Consider the following 17,307-nt stretch of genomic DNA (forward strand, 5'->3'; position numbering starts at 1 on the left):
CACCATCATGTCTTTGGGAAGCCTCCGTTTCCACTACCCTGTAACATTTCAGTAGCAGCAGTATAGGCAAAGCCGAGAATTAGTAACATTTCAGTGGTAAGAGTATGCACAAACCCCTGTAACATTTCATTGGCAGCAGTGAGGACAGACCCCACTATCATTTCATTTGCAGCAGTATATACAGACCCCAGTACCATTTCAGTAGTATCAGTATAGACAGACCCCAGCAACAGCAACGTAGAAGCAGTAGAGACAAAGCAGCAGATTCACATTTCCCTGGCAGCAGTGTAGGGAGAGCGTAGTATTAGTAAGATTTCAGTAGTAGGAGTATAGACAGGCCCCAGCAACAGTAACGTAGAAGCAGTATGGACAAAGCCCATTATTAGTTACATTTCTGTTATAGCAGTATAGACCTACCCCAGTAACATTTCCGTTGAAGCATTATGGGCAGAGCCCAGTATTAGTAAAATTACAGTAGTAACAGTATACACCAACCAAGGTAACATTTCAGGAGCAGAAGTATCGGCAGACTGAAGTAACATTTCTGTTGCTGAACTATAGTCAGACCCCTGTAGCATTACTGTGGCAGAAGTATAGGTAGGCAGAACAGAGTTACATTTCTGTAGCAAATGTGTAGGCCAACCCCAGACACAGTGGTGTACCATGAGTGCAGGCGAAGCCCATAAAAATTACTTGGATTACATTGTAGGCGAGGGCCTGAAAAATTGTTGTACCGACAGTACAAATGTACCCCAGAAAAATTGCCCATGCCCAACCCAGAGGGCAGGTGAAACCCATTAATCACTTAGCGTACTGTGGCTTAATTTTTAACTAGGCCTGGAGGCAGCCCAGTCTAAAAAACAATAGGTTCAGGTGGAAGTTTCAATGCTTTAATGAGAATTGAAACAGATAAATATTATTTAGAAAAGTTATATGAGCCTTTTGGCCCACAGAAAAATTGCCCATTCGCGGTGATTACGAGAGGTTTCAGGAGGAGGAGCCAGAGGAGGAGGACGAATACCATACACAGATTGACAAAGTTCTTTAGGTAGCGCTGCTGTCCCCTGGTGGAAAATAGAAGTCTGGGGAAATCCAGGCTTTGTTCTTCTTTATGAGTGTAAGCCTGTCGGCGCTGTCAGTTGACAGGCGGGTACGCTTGTCCGTGATGATTCCCCCAGCTGCACTAAACACCCTCTCTGACAAGATGCTAGCCGCAGGGCACGCCAACACCTCCAGGGCATACAGCGTGAGTTCAGGCCACGTGTCCAGCTTTGACACCCAGTAGTTATACGGAGCAGAGGCGTCACGGAGGACGGTGGTACGATCGGCTGCGTACTCCCTCAGCATCTTCTTACAGTGCTCCCTCCGACTCAGCCTGGACTGGGGAGGTGTGAGACAGTCTTGCTGGGGAGCCATAAAGCTGGCAAAGGCCTTGGAGAGTGTTCCCCTGCCTGCACTGAACATGCTTCCTGATCTCCGCGCCTCCCCTTCTACGTGGCCCTCGGAAATGTGCCTTCTGCCACTAGCGCTGTCAGATGGGAAGTTTACCATCAGTTTGTCCACCAGGGCCCTGTGGTATTGCATCACTCTCAAACCCCTTTCCTCTTCGGGAATGAGAGTGGAAAGGTTCTCCTTATACCGTGGGTCAAGCAGTGTGTACACCCAGTAATCCGTAGTGGCCAGAATGCGTCTAACACGAGGGTCATGAGAAAGGCATGCTAACATAAAGTCAGCCATGTGTGCCAGGGTACCAGGACGCAACATATGGCTGTCCTCACTAGGACGATCACTTTGAGTATCCTTCTCCTCCTCCTCCTCAGCTGTCTCTTCCTCCTCAGGCTTTTCCCCCTCCTCCTCCTCCTCCACGCGCTGAGATATAGACATGAGGGTGCTCTGACTATCCAGCGACATACTGTCTTCCCCCGCCTCCGTTTCCGCCCGCAAAGCGTCTGCCTTTATGCTTTGCAGGAAACTTCTCAACAGGCATAGCAGGGGAATGGTGACGCTAATGATTGCAGCATCGCCACTCACCATCAGGGTGGACTCCTCAAAGTTTCCAAGGACCTGGCAGATATCTGCCATCCAGGCCCACTCCTCTGTAAAGAATTGAGGAGGCTGACTCCCACTACGCCGCCCATGTTGGAGTTGGTATTCCACTATAGCTCTACGCTGCTCATAGAGCCTGGCCAACATGTGGAGGATAGAGTTCCACTGTGTGGGCACGTCGCACAGCAGTCGGTGCACTGGCAGATTAAACCGATGTTGCAGGGTCCGCAGGGTGGCAGCGTCCGTGTTGGACTTGTGGAAATGTGCGCTGACCCGGCGCACCTTTCCGAGCAGGTCTGACAAGTGTGGGTAGCTTTTCAGAAACCGCTGAACCACCAAATTAAAGACGTGGGCCAGGCACGGCACTTGCGTGAGGCTGCCGAGCTGCAGAGCCGCCACCAGGTTACGGCCGTTGTCACACACGACGATGCCCGGTTGGAGGCTCAGCGGCGAAAGCCAGCGGTCGGTCTGCTCTGTCAGACCCTGCAGCAGTTCGTGGGCCGTGTGCCTCTTCTCTCCTAAGCTGAGTAGTTTCAGCACGGCCTGCTGACGCTTGCCCACCGCTGTGCTGCCACGCCGCACGACACCGACTGCTGGCGACGTGCTGCTGCTGACACATCTTGATTGTGAGACAGAGGTTGCGTAGGAGGAGGAGGAGGAGGAGCGTGATTTACTGGAGGAAGCATACACCGCCGCAGATACCAGCACCGAGCTGGGGCCTGCAATTCTGGGGGTGGGTAGGACGTGAGCGGTCCCAGGCTCTGACTCTGTCCCAGCCTCCACTAAATTCACCCAATGTGCCGTCAGGGAGATATAGTGGCCCTGCCCGCCTGTGCTTGTCCACGTGTCCGTTGTTAAGTGGACCTTGCCAGTAACCGCGTTGGTGAGGGCACATACAATGTTGCGGGAGATGAGACGTGGTCGTGCAGGGCTGGGGCGGCACATCGGGAAAAGTAGTGGCGACTGGGAACCGAGTAGCGCGGGGTCGCCGCCGCCATCATACTTTTGAAAGCCTCCGTTTCCACAAGCCTATACGGCAGCATCTCCAGGCTAATCAATTTGGCTATGTGCACATTTAACGCTTGAGCGTGCGGGTGCGTGGCGGCATACTTGCGCTTGCGTTCAAACAGTTGCGCTAGCGACGGCTGGATGCTGCGCTGAGAGACATTGTTGGATGTGGCCGAGGACAGCGGAGGTGAGGGTGTGGGTGCAGGCCGGGAGACGGTCGTGCCTGTGTCCTGAGAGGGGGTTGGATCTCAGTGGCAGGTTGGGGCACAGGGGGAGAGGCAGTGGTGCAAACCGGAGGCGGTGAACGGCCTTCATCCCACCTTGTGGGGTGCTTGGCCATCATATGCCTGCACATGCTGGTGGCTCCCCGGCTGATCTTGGCGCGAAAAACCTTGCACACCACAGTTCGTCGGTCGGCTGCACTCTCAGTGAAAAACTGCCACACCTTTGAGCACCTCAGCCTCTGCAGGGTGGCATGGCGCGAGGGGGCGCTTTGGGAAACAGTTGGTGGATTATTCGGTCTGGCCCTACCTCTACCCCTGGCCACCGCACTGCCTCTTCCAACCTGCCCTGCTGCTGCACTTGCCTTCCCCTCTGAAGACCTGTCCTCAGTAGGCTTAGCAAACCAGGTAGGGTCAGTCACCTCATCGTCCAGCTGATCTTCCTCCGAATCCTCTGTGCGCTCCTCCCTCGGACTTACTCCAATTACTACTACCTCACATCGTCATCGTCCTCCTCACCCACTGAAAGCTCTTGAGACAGTTGCCGGAAGTCCCCAGTCTCCTCACCCGGATCCCGGGAACTTTCCAAAGGTTGGGCATCGGTCATGAGAAACTCCTCAGGTGATAGAGGATTCATTTTTTCGCACTCAAGGCCGGACCCGAGAACAGTTCCTGGGAGCCTGCCTGCTCTTCTGAATGTGTCATTTGCTGGGGGGGAGGAGGCTGGGAGAAGGGAGGAGCAGCAGCGAGAGGATTCAGGGATGCAGCAGTGGACGGCGTAGAAGACTGGGTGGTGACGGTGGATAGTTTGCTGGATGCACTTTCTGCCATCCACGACAGGACCTGCTCACACTGCTCAGTTTCTAATAAAGGTCTACCGCGTGGACCCATTAATTGTGAGATGAATCTGGGGACCCCAGAAACTTGCCTCTCTCCTAATCCCACAGCAGTCGGCTGCGATACACCTGGACCAGGAGCCCGGCCTGTGCCCACACCCTGACTTGGGCCTCCAAGTCCTCGCCCGCGTCCATGTCCTCTAGGCCTACCCCTACCCCTCAGCATGGTGTATTACGAGTAGAGCAGAAACAGCTGTAATTAAATGTGCCGCTTATTGGCCTGTGGTTGGAGGCTGACTTCGCTTACGGAACGCACAACAGAGCCAGGAAACAATTATGCGCAAGCCTGTAGTGAGACCTAGGTGCGTATGACTGAGCTACTGGAATTCACAGGGCAGAACCAGTCAAGTGGCCAAAGGCCAGTGGTAGGCCTTAAGTATTTTGCTTCAATTTTTTTAAATGGTGAGGTGAAAAACCAGACAGACGCCGTATGTAGCGTATATATGTATACTCTTTCTCTCTGGCGGGATGACGGCGATCATGTAACGAACACAGCAGAGCCAGGAAACAATTATGCGCAAGCCTGTAGTGAGACCTAGGTGCGTATGACTGAGCTACTGGAATTCACAGGGCAGAACCAGTCAAGTGGCCACAGGCCAGTGGTAGGCCTTAAAGGGGTTGTCCCGCGCCGAAACGGGTTTTTTTTTTTTCAACCCCCTTCCCCGTTCGGCGCGAGACAACCCCAATGCAGGGACTTAAAAAAAAAACCGCTCAGCGCTTACCTTAATCCCCGCGCTCCGGTGACTTCTATACTTACCGGCTGAAGATGGCCGCCGGGATCCTCTTCCTCCGTGGACCGCAGCTCTTCTGTGCGGTCCATTGCCGTTCCAGCCTCCTGATTGGCTGGAATCGGCACGTGACGGGGCGGAGCTACACGGAGCTACACGGAGCCCCATTGAAGAAAGCAGAAGACCCGGACTGCGCAAGCGCGTCTAATTTGGCCATTCGACCATTTTAGACGGCGAAAATTAGACGGCAACCATGGAGACGAGGACACCAGCAACGGAACAGGTAAGTGAAAAACTTTTTATAACTTCTGTATGGCTCATAATTAATGCACAATGTACATTACAAAGTGCATTATTATGGCCATACAGAAGTGTATAGACCCACTTGCTGCCACGGGACAACCCCTTTAAGTATTTTGCTTCAATTTTTTAAAATGGTGAGGTGAAAAACCGGACAGACACCATATGCAGCGTATATATGTATACTCTTTCCCTTTGGCGGGATGACGGCGATCATGTAACGGACACAGCAGAGCCAGGAAACAATTATGCGCAAGCCTCCTGTAACGCTTAGCTGGGTAATAATGAGCGACTACTACCCCCAGCAGACACGCAGTAAACTGTACACGGTCACAGGCTTGGCTGGGTAATAATGAGCGACTACTACCCCCAGCAGACACGCAGTAAACTGAAGACGGTCACAGGCAGCCCAAATATAGTATTTTTTTCCAATTTTTGGGAAAAAGCCCACTGCCTATATAGCCTGTATATGGATTTCCCTGTTGGAGGATGACTGTGGTTATTGAAAGCACAGTGCAGCCAGAATAAATTATGCGCAAGGCTGCAGTAACACCTAGCTGGGTAATAGTCAGCGACTACTACCCCCAGCAGACACGCAGTAAACTGAACACGGTCACAGGCGGCCCAAAGATTTTTTTTTCAAATTTTTTTGAAAAAGCCCACTGCCTATATAGCCAGTATATCTCTTTCCCTGTACCACTGTCCCTGCCTCACCAGTACTGCCCCTATACTCAGCAAAATGACTGCAGACTGAGGACGCTATGGTCTGCACGCCCGATATACAAAAAAAAAAAATATGTGCACAACTGCTAAAAGCAGCCTCAACAGTACTGCACACGGTCAGATGTGGCCCTAAGAAGGACCGTTGGGGTTCTTGAAGACGAAGACAACAGCCTAACACTCTCCCTATAGCAGCTACAGCAGGACGGCACTTTCCCTAATGTCTCTCAGCGTGCATCTGTGGCGAGCCGCAGCCGGCCCCAGTTTCTATACTCGGGTGTCACCTGATCTCCCCAGCCACTCACTGCAGGGGGGTGGGATGGGGCTGGAACTTCACAGGAGGAAGTTGTAATGCCTTCCCTGTCTTTCTATTGGCCAGAAAAGGGCGCAAATTTCTCAGGGAAGAAAATGGAAGTGACTCGAACACCGCGTGGTGCTCGTCTAGAGTAACGAGCATCTCGAGTACCCTAATACTCGATCGAGCATCAAGCTCGGATGAGTACGTTCGCTCATCTCTAGTGGTACCTTCATTTAAGCAAATAAGTGGGTGAATGGATGTTCAAAAAACATTTGTTCTTGATCATCTGCTTGTGTAATTTCTTTTATTTATTTCCCCTTGTCTCTATTGAAATAAACATGCAAATTTGCTTGATGAGTTTACATGTCTTTGGAGGAGTCGAAAGAGCTGCCAATCTAACAAACATTTGGCCAATAGCTAGTTTAAATCTACAGAAATCTTAAATAAGGGGTACTTGAAGTCTATTGTCTACCATATATACATTTAACATGTACTTGAAAACTGTAGGTGTATCTATTGTCACTCAAATCAGACAACCCCTTTAATAATGACACGTTAGGGTAAATAATTCATACAATATCACTGTTTTAGTTTTGAATGACCTGCAATGAACCATGTTGAATTACAATAGTCTGTTGGTTCAGTCAGCACAGATGGTTCATATCATCACAGACAGTAAGCATATTTTCCGTCTCAGTGATGTTTTAGGGTTACCTAGACGTAAGCCAAGTTTATTTATCAAGGTTACAATTAATTATTGCCCTTACTATTCCCCAGGAAAGAAAAGTCATTCAAACTGTTGCCAAGCCAGTGGTAGTGTTCACTAGCCAAAGCTGGAACATCTGCAATTCCTATATGTAAAAAGGGATGTAGTAGAATAGTATTTCATTTTCAGAAACCAGCTGCAAGGTTCTGCATGATATGAGTCCATCAGATCACCAGCAGCTGCTCTAGAAGGGGATCACACCTACTCTTCTCTTCTATAAGGGAGTATCATCTATAATAGTGTCATGAAGAATTCCAGCACTGTTATGTACACTTCAAATCAAGCAGATTAGCCATTTTGATATATGTGAAATATGGTTTGTACAGGGTGGACATTAATTTCAGCACATGGTATTCCATGTAGTCTATACTGGATTCTAGAAGAAATATTTATAGAGCTGTCTATGATTATTGTATAGACAAGGTCCCATTTGGTGGCAATTTGGGAGCATACATTACTTGACGTAATTGGAGGATACGATAAATCGTCGGTCAGGCAGAAAACTGGATGTCTGTAAATCTCCTGGGTCTGATGCCTGAATGTCAATCATTTCTGGACCAGCTGTCCTATTTCCATATGCCTTTTAGTTCCTTAACTAACAGAAAATCTTTTCCTAAAGTGCTCATGTAAGGAATTTAACTCTTCCACTTCCATTAAATGGAGGAGTCTATGAGCTTGAAAATGTTGTCCAAACTTTAGACAGTATGTTGTAGAGCAGGAGGAGCCGAGCAGATTGATATATAGTTTTATGGGAAAAGATAATACTCTGCACATTCTAATTTGAAGAGTCCAGTGGGCGGTCCTATCAGTGATTGACACCCTCTTCTGTATGTACAGTCATACACTAATAGCTGTTAATCACTGATAGCTCCGCCCATTGAACTGTTCCACTCAAAACGTGCAGAGATATAAATGAATAAAATACAAGTTATAGTGAATCTTTCCATATAAAACTATATATCAATCTGCTCAGCTCCTCCAGCTCTAAAACATCCTGCCTGAAGTTTGGACAGCATGTTCAAGGTGGCACGCTCCCTTCAATGATATGATTGCTAAATACGAGAAATGATTGCAATTTCTTCTAGATGTTCACTTTTTAAGGTTTGTTTGTGATCTTAGTTTAAAAATATGTTTATAGAGAACAACGTATTCCAGTGACTCTACATGGTAAAATACTCAGAATCATATTTATGATATTTTTGCAGTGAGTGCAGTCTGTTATTTTTCTCTCAAGGTGACTGATGAATACCAGAACAACATTTCACACCCTGCAATGGAAATGGCAATATATTGAAGGCAATGGATTATTTATTAATATAAATTTATGATTACTAAGAGACTGAAGCCTTTAATTTGTAGAACATATAGATCCATAATTTGCCAGGCTCCAGCACACCTGTCTATTTATGTGGAATCACTGGAATATATGACTGCCTTAAAAGACAGTTTCAATACTTACTGTAGGAGTCTGGGTAAGCAGTGACAACCTTAATGAACGCTGCGTTGTTAACCATATTGGTTGTCACTTAACATTGTATTAACCCTTTCCAATCCACTGTCTGACATCTGAAGACATTCTGATTGAAGCCTGTACAGCTCTGATGTTGAAAGACATCCGGCAGGGTATTCTTACTGTATATTACTAGCCGCTCTGTTGTCAAGGGCCTCTCCGGCATGTCACATACTGCAGTCCTGGCTCTAGCCAGCATATGGCGCCATTGTAAAATATCAGAAAGAGGAAGCCCCCTAGGAAACCCTGAATCCAAAATTGGATTGCAAAGTGTTAAAGAATAGAAGAGTATGGAAGAGTAATGAAGTCACCAAATTCTGGTGCGACTGCCTCTAACTCCAATATCATACTGCCTCTATGTAATGCTCACAAATATCTAGGGGTTGATATAGAATAGTTTTTGATGGTGTCCTGGTACTGTAGAAGTTCTCTAGGTGTCCCTACCTATGACATAGAGGGAACAATTAGCTCAGCAGTATAATCTGAGCCCCCAGGTATTAATGGTTATGGACCACTTATCTACTATTGCCATAATTCATTTATCAAGGCCCTATAGTTAATTTAGAACTCTAATTGACCAAGTACCTGTGGAATCCATCTGGCTTTAGAGCACTTCCCTATTCCGATCACCAGTATGATCAATAGGTCAGCCTGTTCCTGATCACCAGTTATTTTCTTTAAAAGGGAATATGCCACCAACTATAAGACTATATCACACTTTGGGAGTGTGGTCCCGGACTCCCTATCTTTGCAGCTCATGTATTTTTGGGGGGCTTCTTTATTGTCCTACCCAGTTTGGGTCATACAGTGTGCTGTGGGTTGCTACACTTATTTTGAACTATAAGTATCATAAACTAAGTTATGGATGTGGAGTCCGGGGAACCTCTTTTCATATTCACCTGGTTCCTGTTCAGTTCCGGTGGTTTCCTTTGGTGAAGTAAGCACATGCACAGGAAGTGGGACTCTTTTTAGAAGGGAGTGCATGTGCATTCCTATTCATCTCTATGGGAGTGCACATGCACTCCCTTCTAAAAAGAGTCCCGCTTGCTGTACATGTGCTGCCTTTGTCAGGAAACTACGCAGGAATGGGGAACTGGGTAAGTGTAAAAAAAAGGCTGCCTGGACTCCATATCATCTAAACTATAAGCACCATAACTTAGTTTATGGTTCTTACAGTTGGTGACACCTTTGCTTTTAGGATGATTCAGTTCCCTAATGTCACCCGGCCAGGTAAAGTAGCTCTTTATTATCAGGACCTCACCTCCTACATTTAAATCTCAGCTTCCTGGACCTCTATGAGATTTAGGCACAAGTGGAACATTGGAGTTATTTAAATACCATGTTTCCCCCCAAAATTAGACCTACCCTGGTAATAAGCCCTACCCTGATTTTTTTTTTTTGGGGGGGGGACTTGAAATATAAGCCCTATCACGAAAATAAGTCCTAGCTACACTACATGAGAAAAAAAAACAAAAAACAATACTCACCCAGCAGGCGCCATCTGGATCCCTCCGCTGGGCTGTGGTGTTTCAGCAGGCTTCCGTGTAGTCCTCAATGGCAACGGAGCATCTCTTTCTGGTGATGGGGCTTGAATACCCCACCTCCAGTAAGTGATTTCTCTGATTGGTTCAGGAGTGCTACCTCAGCCAATCAAAGACGGTGCTCGATGAACCAATCCCAGCCATTCAATGATGTCATTCAATGAATAGCTGGGTTTTGTTCATCGAGCACCGGTTCTGATTAGCTGAGGCAGTGCTCCTGAACCAATCAGTGCAATTGTTTGCTGGAGGTGGGGTATTCAAGCCCCATCACCAGCAAGAGGTGCTCTGTCGGCATTGAGGCCTACAAGGAATCCTGCTGGAGCACCGCAGCCCAGCCGGAGGGACCCGAACGACGCCTGCTAGGTGAGTATAAGACAAGCCCCAAAAATAAGATCCTGTGCCTTTTGGGGGGCAAAAAATAATATAAAACAAGGTCTTATTTTGGGGGAAACACAGTAATAACACACTATTTATACCCTTCTTAATAAGTTCAATTGCTCTTTTTCTGGTTTGCAGTGATTTCTTACATTGGATAAAGGAGAACAGATGGTCATCATCAAATCATCAAAACTTACAGAATAGGGAGGTGACCTGAAAAATATAACATATTTAACATAGTTAGGCTGGTTTCACATCTGCATCTGAACCTCTGGCTGGAGGTTCTGTCACAGATCCGGCTCAGAATACCAGAAGAAAAAGTGCTGCATGCAGTGCTTTTTCTTCTGTCAAAAAGCTTGGCAGAAAGCGGGTGGACCCCATTATAGTCAATGGGGTCCGCCCAGCGCTGTTTGGTTCTGTTCTGAGACAGAACCATTTGGCTGTGGGGATTCCCCTTTCCTGCTCCCTGAATGGAGCAGGAAAGCGGAATCCCTGATGCAGATGTGAAATCACCCTAACAAAGTAGTTCAGTCTATCATTCTCGATGTTGTAGAGAAAGCCAAAAAAAACCATGAGGTAGAAGCCGATATTCTTCATCTTAGGGAAAAAAAATTCCTTCCTGACTTCTGGCGATCAGAATAAATCCCTGGATCAACACCCCTTATGAAGCAATCTACTGACTATACTTTTTAATATTATTACGCTCATAAGGAGCATCCAAGCTGCTCTTGATCTCTTAGTGAATTCACCATCCCCACTTCCTCAGGATTTCCATCATCTCACTGTTACATACATTTGCTACTGGTACAAGAAAATGAAGCTTTCTGGTTTCACATTTTGAGTTAATCAAGAAAAAACAGATTTGGGATTTGTTAAATGGGATGATGACATGAAATACCAAAAGGATTCTTTGTGTCAGTAAATTACAAAGAAGATATATGTGAAATATGTGGCTAGAGTGAAACAGGATTCATAATTTCTTCTCTAATTAATAACCGTATTTTTTAAGTACTGCTTCCAAATATATCCCCTTACACACAAGACCCGGTCGGTTATCAGGATTGTACACTTCATTGGCTTTAAGAGGTTTTCATTATAACTAGGTAAAACCTCATTAGATACATTTATTTTTCTATGCCATACATTTCATTATCTACTGCAGTAAAAGAATAGTATTGTTTCTCATTGCAGCGCCTTGTTTTCTTCCGGCTTCATTTTCTTTCTACTCGAGCTAAAATAAAATCACAGTGGATGCCAAGATACTGGTGCTACTTAAATTTCTTTTACAGTGCAAGGTGGCAAGCAGCCAGAAACACAATGAATGGCAACATTAAAATGTCACCTTTAATATTCCTAGGCTCACCAGAAACTAATATATGACAATTTATAATCACCCTGTCCCAGATGGTAAAAGAGAAATAATTCAGAATCAAGCTTATGCACTAGGCAAAAGGATCTAAACCTTTTTTCAGTGACATACTGAAATCTATTGTTCAGATTCTTTTTAATGTCCTTGATATCTATCTATCTATCTTTCCATCTATCTTTTCACCCATCTATCTATCTTTCCATCTATATATCCTTTCATCTATCTATCCATGCACCCATCTATCTATCCTGCCATCTATCCATCTTTCTATCCTTCCATCTATCTATCTATCTATCTATCCTTCCATCTATCTATCTTTTTCTCTATCTATCCATCTAATTCTATCTATCTATCCATCTATCCTTTCATCTATCTATCCTTTTATCTATCTATCCATCTAATTCTATCCATCTATTCTTCCATCTATCTATCTACCTTTCCATCTATATATCCTTTCATCTATCTATCCATGCACCCATCCATTCAGATTCTTTTTAATGTCCTTGATATCTATCTATCTTTCCATCTATCTTTTCACCCATCTATCTATCTTTCCATCTATATATCCTTTCATCTATCTATCCATGCACCCATCTATCTATCCTTCCATCTATCCATCCATCTATCCTTCCATCTATCCATCTTTCTATCCTTCTATCTATCTACCTATCTATCTATCTATCTATCTATCTATCTATCTATCTATCTATCCTTCCATCTATCCATCTAATTCTATCTATCTATCTATCCATCAATCCTTCCATCTATCTATCCTTTTATCTATCTATCCATCTAATTCTATCTATCTATCTATCTATCTATCTATCTATCTATCTATTCTTCCATCTATCTATCTATCTATCTATCTATCTAGCCATCTATCTATCTAGCCATGGGTATAGTAGGAGCAGAGGTAGCAGTTGCACAGAGGCCCTAGTACCAGAGGAACTACGTTGGGACCCCATTGCAGACCGTACATTGAGGCTTCTTCTAGCCTTCTATCTATGACCTTTCATCTATCTTATCTTTAATTTTTATCTCTCCATTTATATACCTATATACCTGAGCTAAATAACAGAATTGCTTTAGAAACTGACAAGAGCTGAACAGTTTTTCAGCATTACATAGATGCAGACTATACTTTTGTTGTTATCACAATGGTTTACGGTTGAGATTTTATTTGTTGAGTTTATAGCAATTTTTGCTTCAAAACACTGTTGAGATCGTAGCTCTTGACAACATAAAACACAATTATATGGTGCTGTTTCACTTCCTTGGACTTATCAGATATCCATTAATCAAAAACTGTCTTGCTACCACCGATTCTCCTAATAGGTTGTGTCAGACAAATCCCCTTTGTGTCTATTTCAGCTTTTAAAGGGAACTTGCCAGTACTATACGATTCCTTCGGATTAAAACATTCATGTGGCTCCCTATGAAAGAGGAAAAGCAGGGTGCAATCTGAACAGAGAATTAGGGGCAAGTATCCTGTACAATGTGCACTGTCTCAAAGATTGCATGTTAGGGTCTACACACACTTGTGAAGGATTTGCTAGAGGACCAAGAGAAAGAGGAACTAACAATTCACTCTCGACAAATCAGCTCTTGGACAGGAATAAGCCCACATGCTTTTCTTGCACAGGGAGCCTCATCTTTGTAAGTCTTAAAAGGAAAGTTGGAAGCAGAGCCTGTGATCTCATTTATAAAGAGATGCAACAGACTATCCTAATGGGTCACGTCCCACCCATCAATGAAACATCCAAACAGCCCATTTCTGTTACTTTACAGTAAAGGCGGTAATCAAGGAGAAATACGTGAGGGAAGATACATATCACTTACCCGATAATGTCCTGTGCTGGTCAATGTCTGGATAACATATTATGTGAATGTCCTCCTGGTGACTACAGTCATGCTTGCCCCAGTTCTGCTTGGTACACTGAATGAGTGCGGGCTCTTTGCCTGTACAGGTGACATCGTCCAGCCAGATGACACTAGTGCCCTCTTCAAAGTCATTATCAAGTAATATCTTCCCATATCTAAGAGAGCAAAAACATGCAGTACTGATATTTACCTAAAACAGGGTAATTCATAAAGAGTCATTGATAGAGAACCTGACTCGCTTTCTGTACCTTCCTCCCTGCCATATAAGGTCGCCTGCACATGAATGGATTGGCATTGCGGAATCCGCGACGGGCATCCAAGGCTCCGCAGCAAATGCCGTTTGTAACATGTAATGGAAAAGTGCTTCTTGCTGCGCATGGCGGAAATCAATTGCAATTTCTGCTCATGGAGAAAAAATCAAAGCATGTTCTATTTTTGCATGGATTCTGTGTGGACAATGTCGATCGCGTACGGCCGGTGGCCCTTCCACAATTGACATTGCAGATAGGTCGTGGGTACCCGTGTCTTTGCCTCGAAATGGCGCAGGAAAAATAAACATTTGAAAAAAAAATGTGTACTGCGCATGTCCGACAGCTCGCTGTCTGGACCATCTGCAGTACAAATAATGAAGAAAGAAGACAGGTACGTGGGGTCACCGGCCGCGGTCAGAGCCAGATTCCGCTGCAGGCTCTCGCAGGCGGCCTAAGACTTGATTGACACTTCATGGTCATTTATTGTTGTAAACAGTGTTATCACAACCTTTCCTTTAAGACCCCTTCTCCCTTCTTACTTTGTGCTGTTCATTGTATGCTTGTCCACCTCCCCCCACCTCACGTTACACCGCACTGCTGATTGCATGTTATTAACACTCATTTTCTGTAATCCTTTGTGCTGCTGTGAATATTTCACCACTACAAATTTACTCTATCCTAATGTACAGCAGAACTGTTTGTATAATGAAAATCCATTACTGCAAAATATCTTACAATAGCAAGAACATTTCCAGGGCCCCTTCCATTATCTTCCGTTAACAGCATTAGAATATTACATTATCAGCTATTTTCATTATCATTGACTACATGCAGTTTACGTTGCTTTCCAAGAATGCATCAGTCTACTGAAGAATATCTAGAAAGTCGCTTTTTTTGAGGAAAAAAAGGAAAGTTCCTAATGTGTTGTAGAATAATCTTCACATTCACTTGCAAACAGTGCATACATTTAGGGGACAAGATAAGTAAGTGAGCTGCGGCTAGACGGCAGATACTTGTAAGTGGGGGCTATATGATGAGCATAGATGTAAGCTTAAAAATATCATTGCTCAAGATGAATATGCAAGTCTCCATTATGGGTGATGCAGTCCTCTAAAACAAGTGGCGTATGGCTTTTATACCTGCTAATGTCACCGCTATTAAGTAATGACTCTTCCTTTTGTTTCAGAGTCTGTTTTGCAAAAACTGCTCTCCAGGTCCTATGATGACATTCTGTGTTACATTATGTATTATCTTGAGCAGCACAAGTTTTAGCAGACTGTCTGCTGCATTAACAGGAGCAACTACACTAACTTATTCCAGTCGTAGAACAGACGGTCCTCTGCAAATCAGTGTTCACATTTTTCATTCAATTTTGGTACTTAGACCACTGACTTCTATGCAGACCTTGGTGCGCAAATACTCAAAAAAATTGAACATGTTATACTTTTTTGCATGACTTTTTTTGGCAATACGGAAATATGAACAAACCTATTAAAATCAATGCGCAGAAAAAGAGAGTAGATCCATCGTAGAATAAAAACTCTTTCTCTTTATTGAAAAATTCAGACAGGCATAGAGCAGCAAGAAGCATGCGCCGTCTTACATGTACCCCATTGACTGTCTATTCTGATTTAAGTGTTACTCCCATGTGCCTTGGAGTCTATGATTAAGGACAATATGCTTGCCCGAAACATGTAAGATGGCACATGCTTCTTGTTCCTCTATGTCTGTCTGGATTTTTCAATAAAGAGAAAGAGTTTTTATCCTATGCTGGACCTACTCCCTTTTTTTGTGCACCTTTTGTGGTTTACAGCCAGTCCTTGCGTGGGAGTGACCACAGAGGATCTGGTTTCGGGTTTGCATTCTCAATGAAATCAATGAGTTCTATTCTCTGCATATTGCATGCGCAAAATTTGTACGCACAATTATGCCCGTGTGAAGCCAGGCTTAAGGCCCATTTAGACACAACGATTATTGCTCAAAATATGCTCAAAAGCCATCTTTTGAGCGACAATCATTGTGTCTAACTGCACTGACATGCAGTTTTCGTTAAGCCACTGCTCATCGCTGTATTTTAGCATACTGAAAGACAACGATGAGCCTTATCAGGGATTCACAGCGAGATACAGCTGATACTATTGCTTCAGCTGTATCCTGCTCCCTGATGACAGGCTGGGTATTAAGAACAGAGCGGTCCAGCTGCGTTCTCCATACCCCGTTTGGAGCGCTCGGCTATATAACAGCCGGGCGCTCGGTGCAGAAAACAGCTGAATGCACAAGACAAGCGGGGACACCCAGCTTGTCTTCTGCATCCTCTGCTGGGAGCGCTCGGCTGTATGACAGCCAGGCGCTCCCAGTGGGAAACAGCTGGATGCAGAGAACAAGCGGCTCCCCGCTTGTCCTATACATCCTCCGCTGGGAGCGCAAAGTGATCGCTCAATGTTTGAGTGATCATCTTGCGCTTAAATGACACAATTGTCGCTTGTGTCTAAATGGGCCTTTAGGCTGCATTCATACAAGCATGAATTTGGCGCGAGTTTTGTGCATTGCAAGACGCACAAAACACGTGGAAAAAATTTGAACTCCATTCTTTTAAATGCCCTTTACAGACAACAGCTCCCTAAAAGCAATTTTCAATAATGAATTTAAAAGACGGCTACATGACAAACAAGACACATATAAATAGATGTACCCAGTAAACACATCAACCAATAGACACTTGGTGTGATGGAATGTAGAAACCTAACATGTAGTCACTTCTGAGGACTTCAAAAATTCATATCGAGTCTCATCTACGTGGTTTCATAATTCAAGGAACTAATATTCCAAGTACATATGCTCAATTGAAATAATGGTCTTAATTAATAACCTGGTCTTAAAGTGACCGAGTCATCAAACAGTGCAAAGTATATAAATAAAGTGAAGAGGATTAAAAGTCAAGTTCATCGATTCCCAGTGGAATATCCACCTTTAATTGTGGAACTCCCAAATTAGAAACAGACTGACTCAAGTAAAGCATCCATGTTTGCTTAAAAGTGCATGATACTTTCAACAACAATATTACTAGACTCAAAAGCAGGATGCTTCCAAGAATAAAATGGTATTTGCTTGTAAAATATTGACACAAGATATTTTGGCTCAAATAGAAATGTATTGGCTCATGAAAATGTATTGGCTCTCATAAAAATGTATTGGCTCAACCCGTTTCTCTAGATAAATCCTAGTTCATCAGGAGCCTAATGTATATGTAGAATTCTTTTCACTAAAATAATTGATATATTGCACATTATAATTCCCAATGGAATCAGAGGGTCAGAGGAAAATAAAAAATCACTTAACTACCCTGACTGATAAAGTCCCTAATGGAGTCAGGGGTTCAGGTCCAATGAAAGAT

At 44.5% G+C, this 17,307-nt stretch overlaps 1 protein-coding gene across 2 annotated transcripts in view; it reads right to left on the reverse strand.

Moving 5' to 3' along the window:
* PRSS12 (serine protease 12) overlaps window positions 1–17,307 on the reverse strand; it is a 150,477-nt gene that overhangs the window by 66,174 nt on the left and 66,996 nt on the right. For both annotated transcript variants that reach the window (XM_066573881.1, XM_066573880.1), the window contains one exon: window positions 13,621–13,817. In XM_066573881.1, the coding sequence (XP_066429978.1) occupies window positions 13,621–13,817 (197 nt within the window). The remainder of the gene's footprint in view (window positions 1–13,620; window positions 13,818–17,307) is intronic.

This window comes from Eleutherodactylus coqui, chromosome 7 (assembly GCF_035609145.1).
Source record: "Eleutherodactylus coqui strain aEleCoq1 chromosome 7, aEleCoq1.hap1, whole genome shotgun sequence".
In the NCBI taxonomy this organism is placed as follows: Eukaryota; Metazoa; Chordata; class Amphibia; order Anura; family Eleutherodactylidae; genus Eleutherodactylus; species Eleutherodactylus coqui.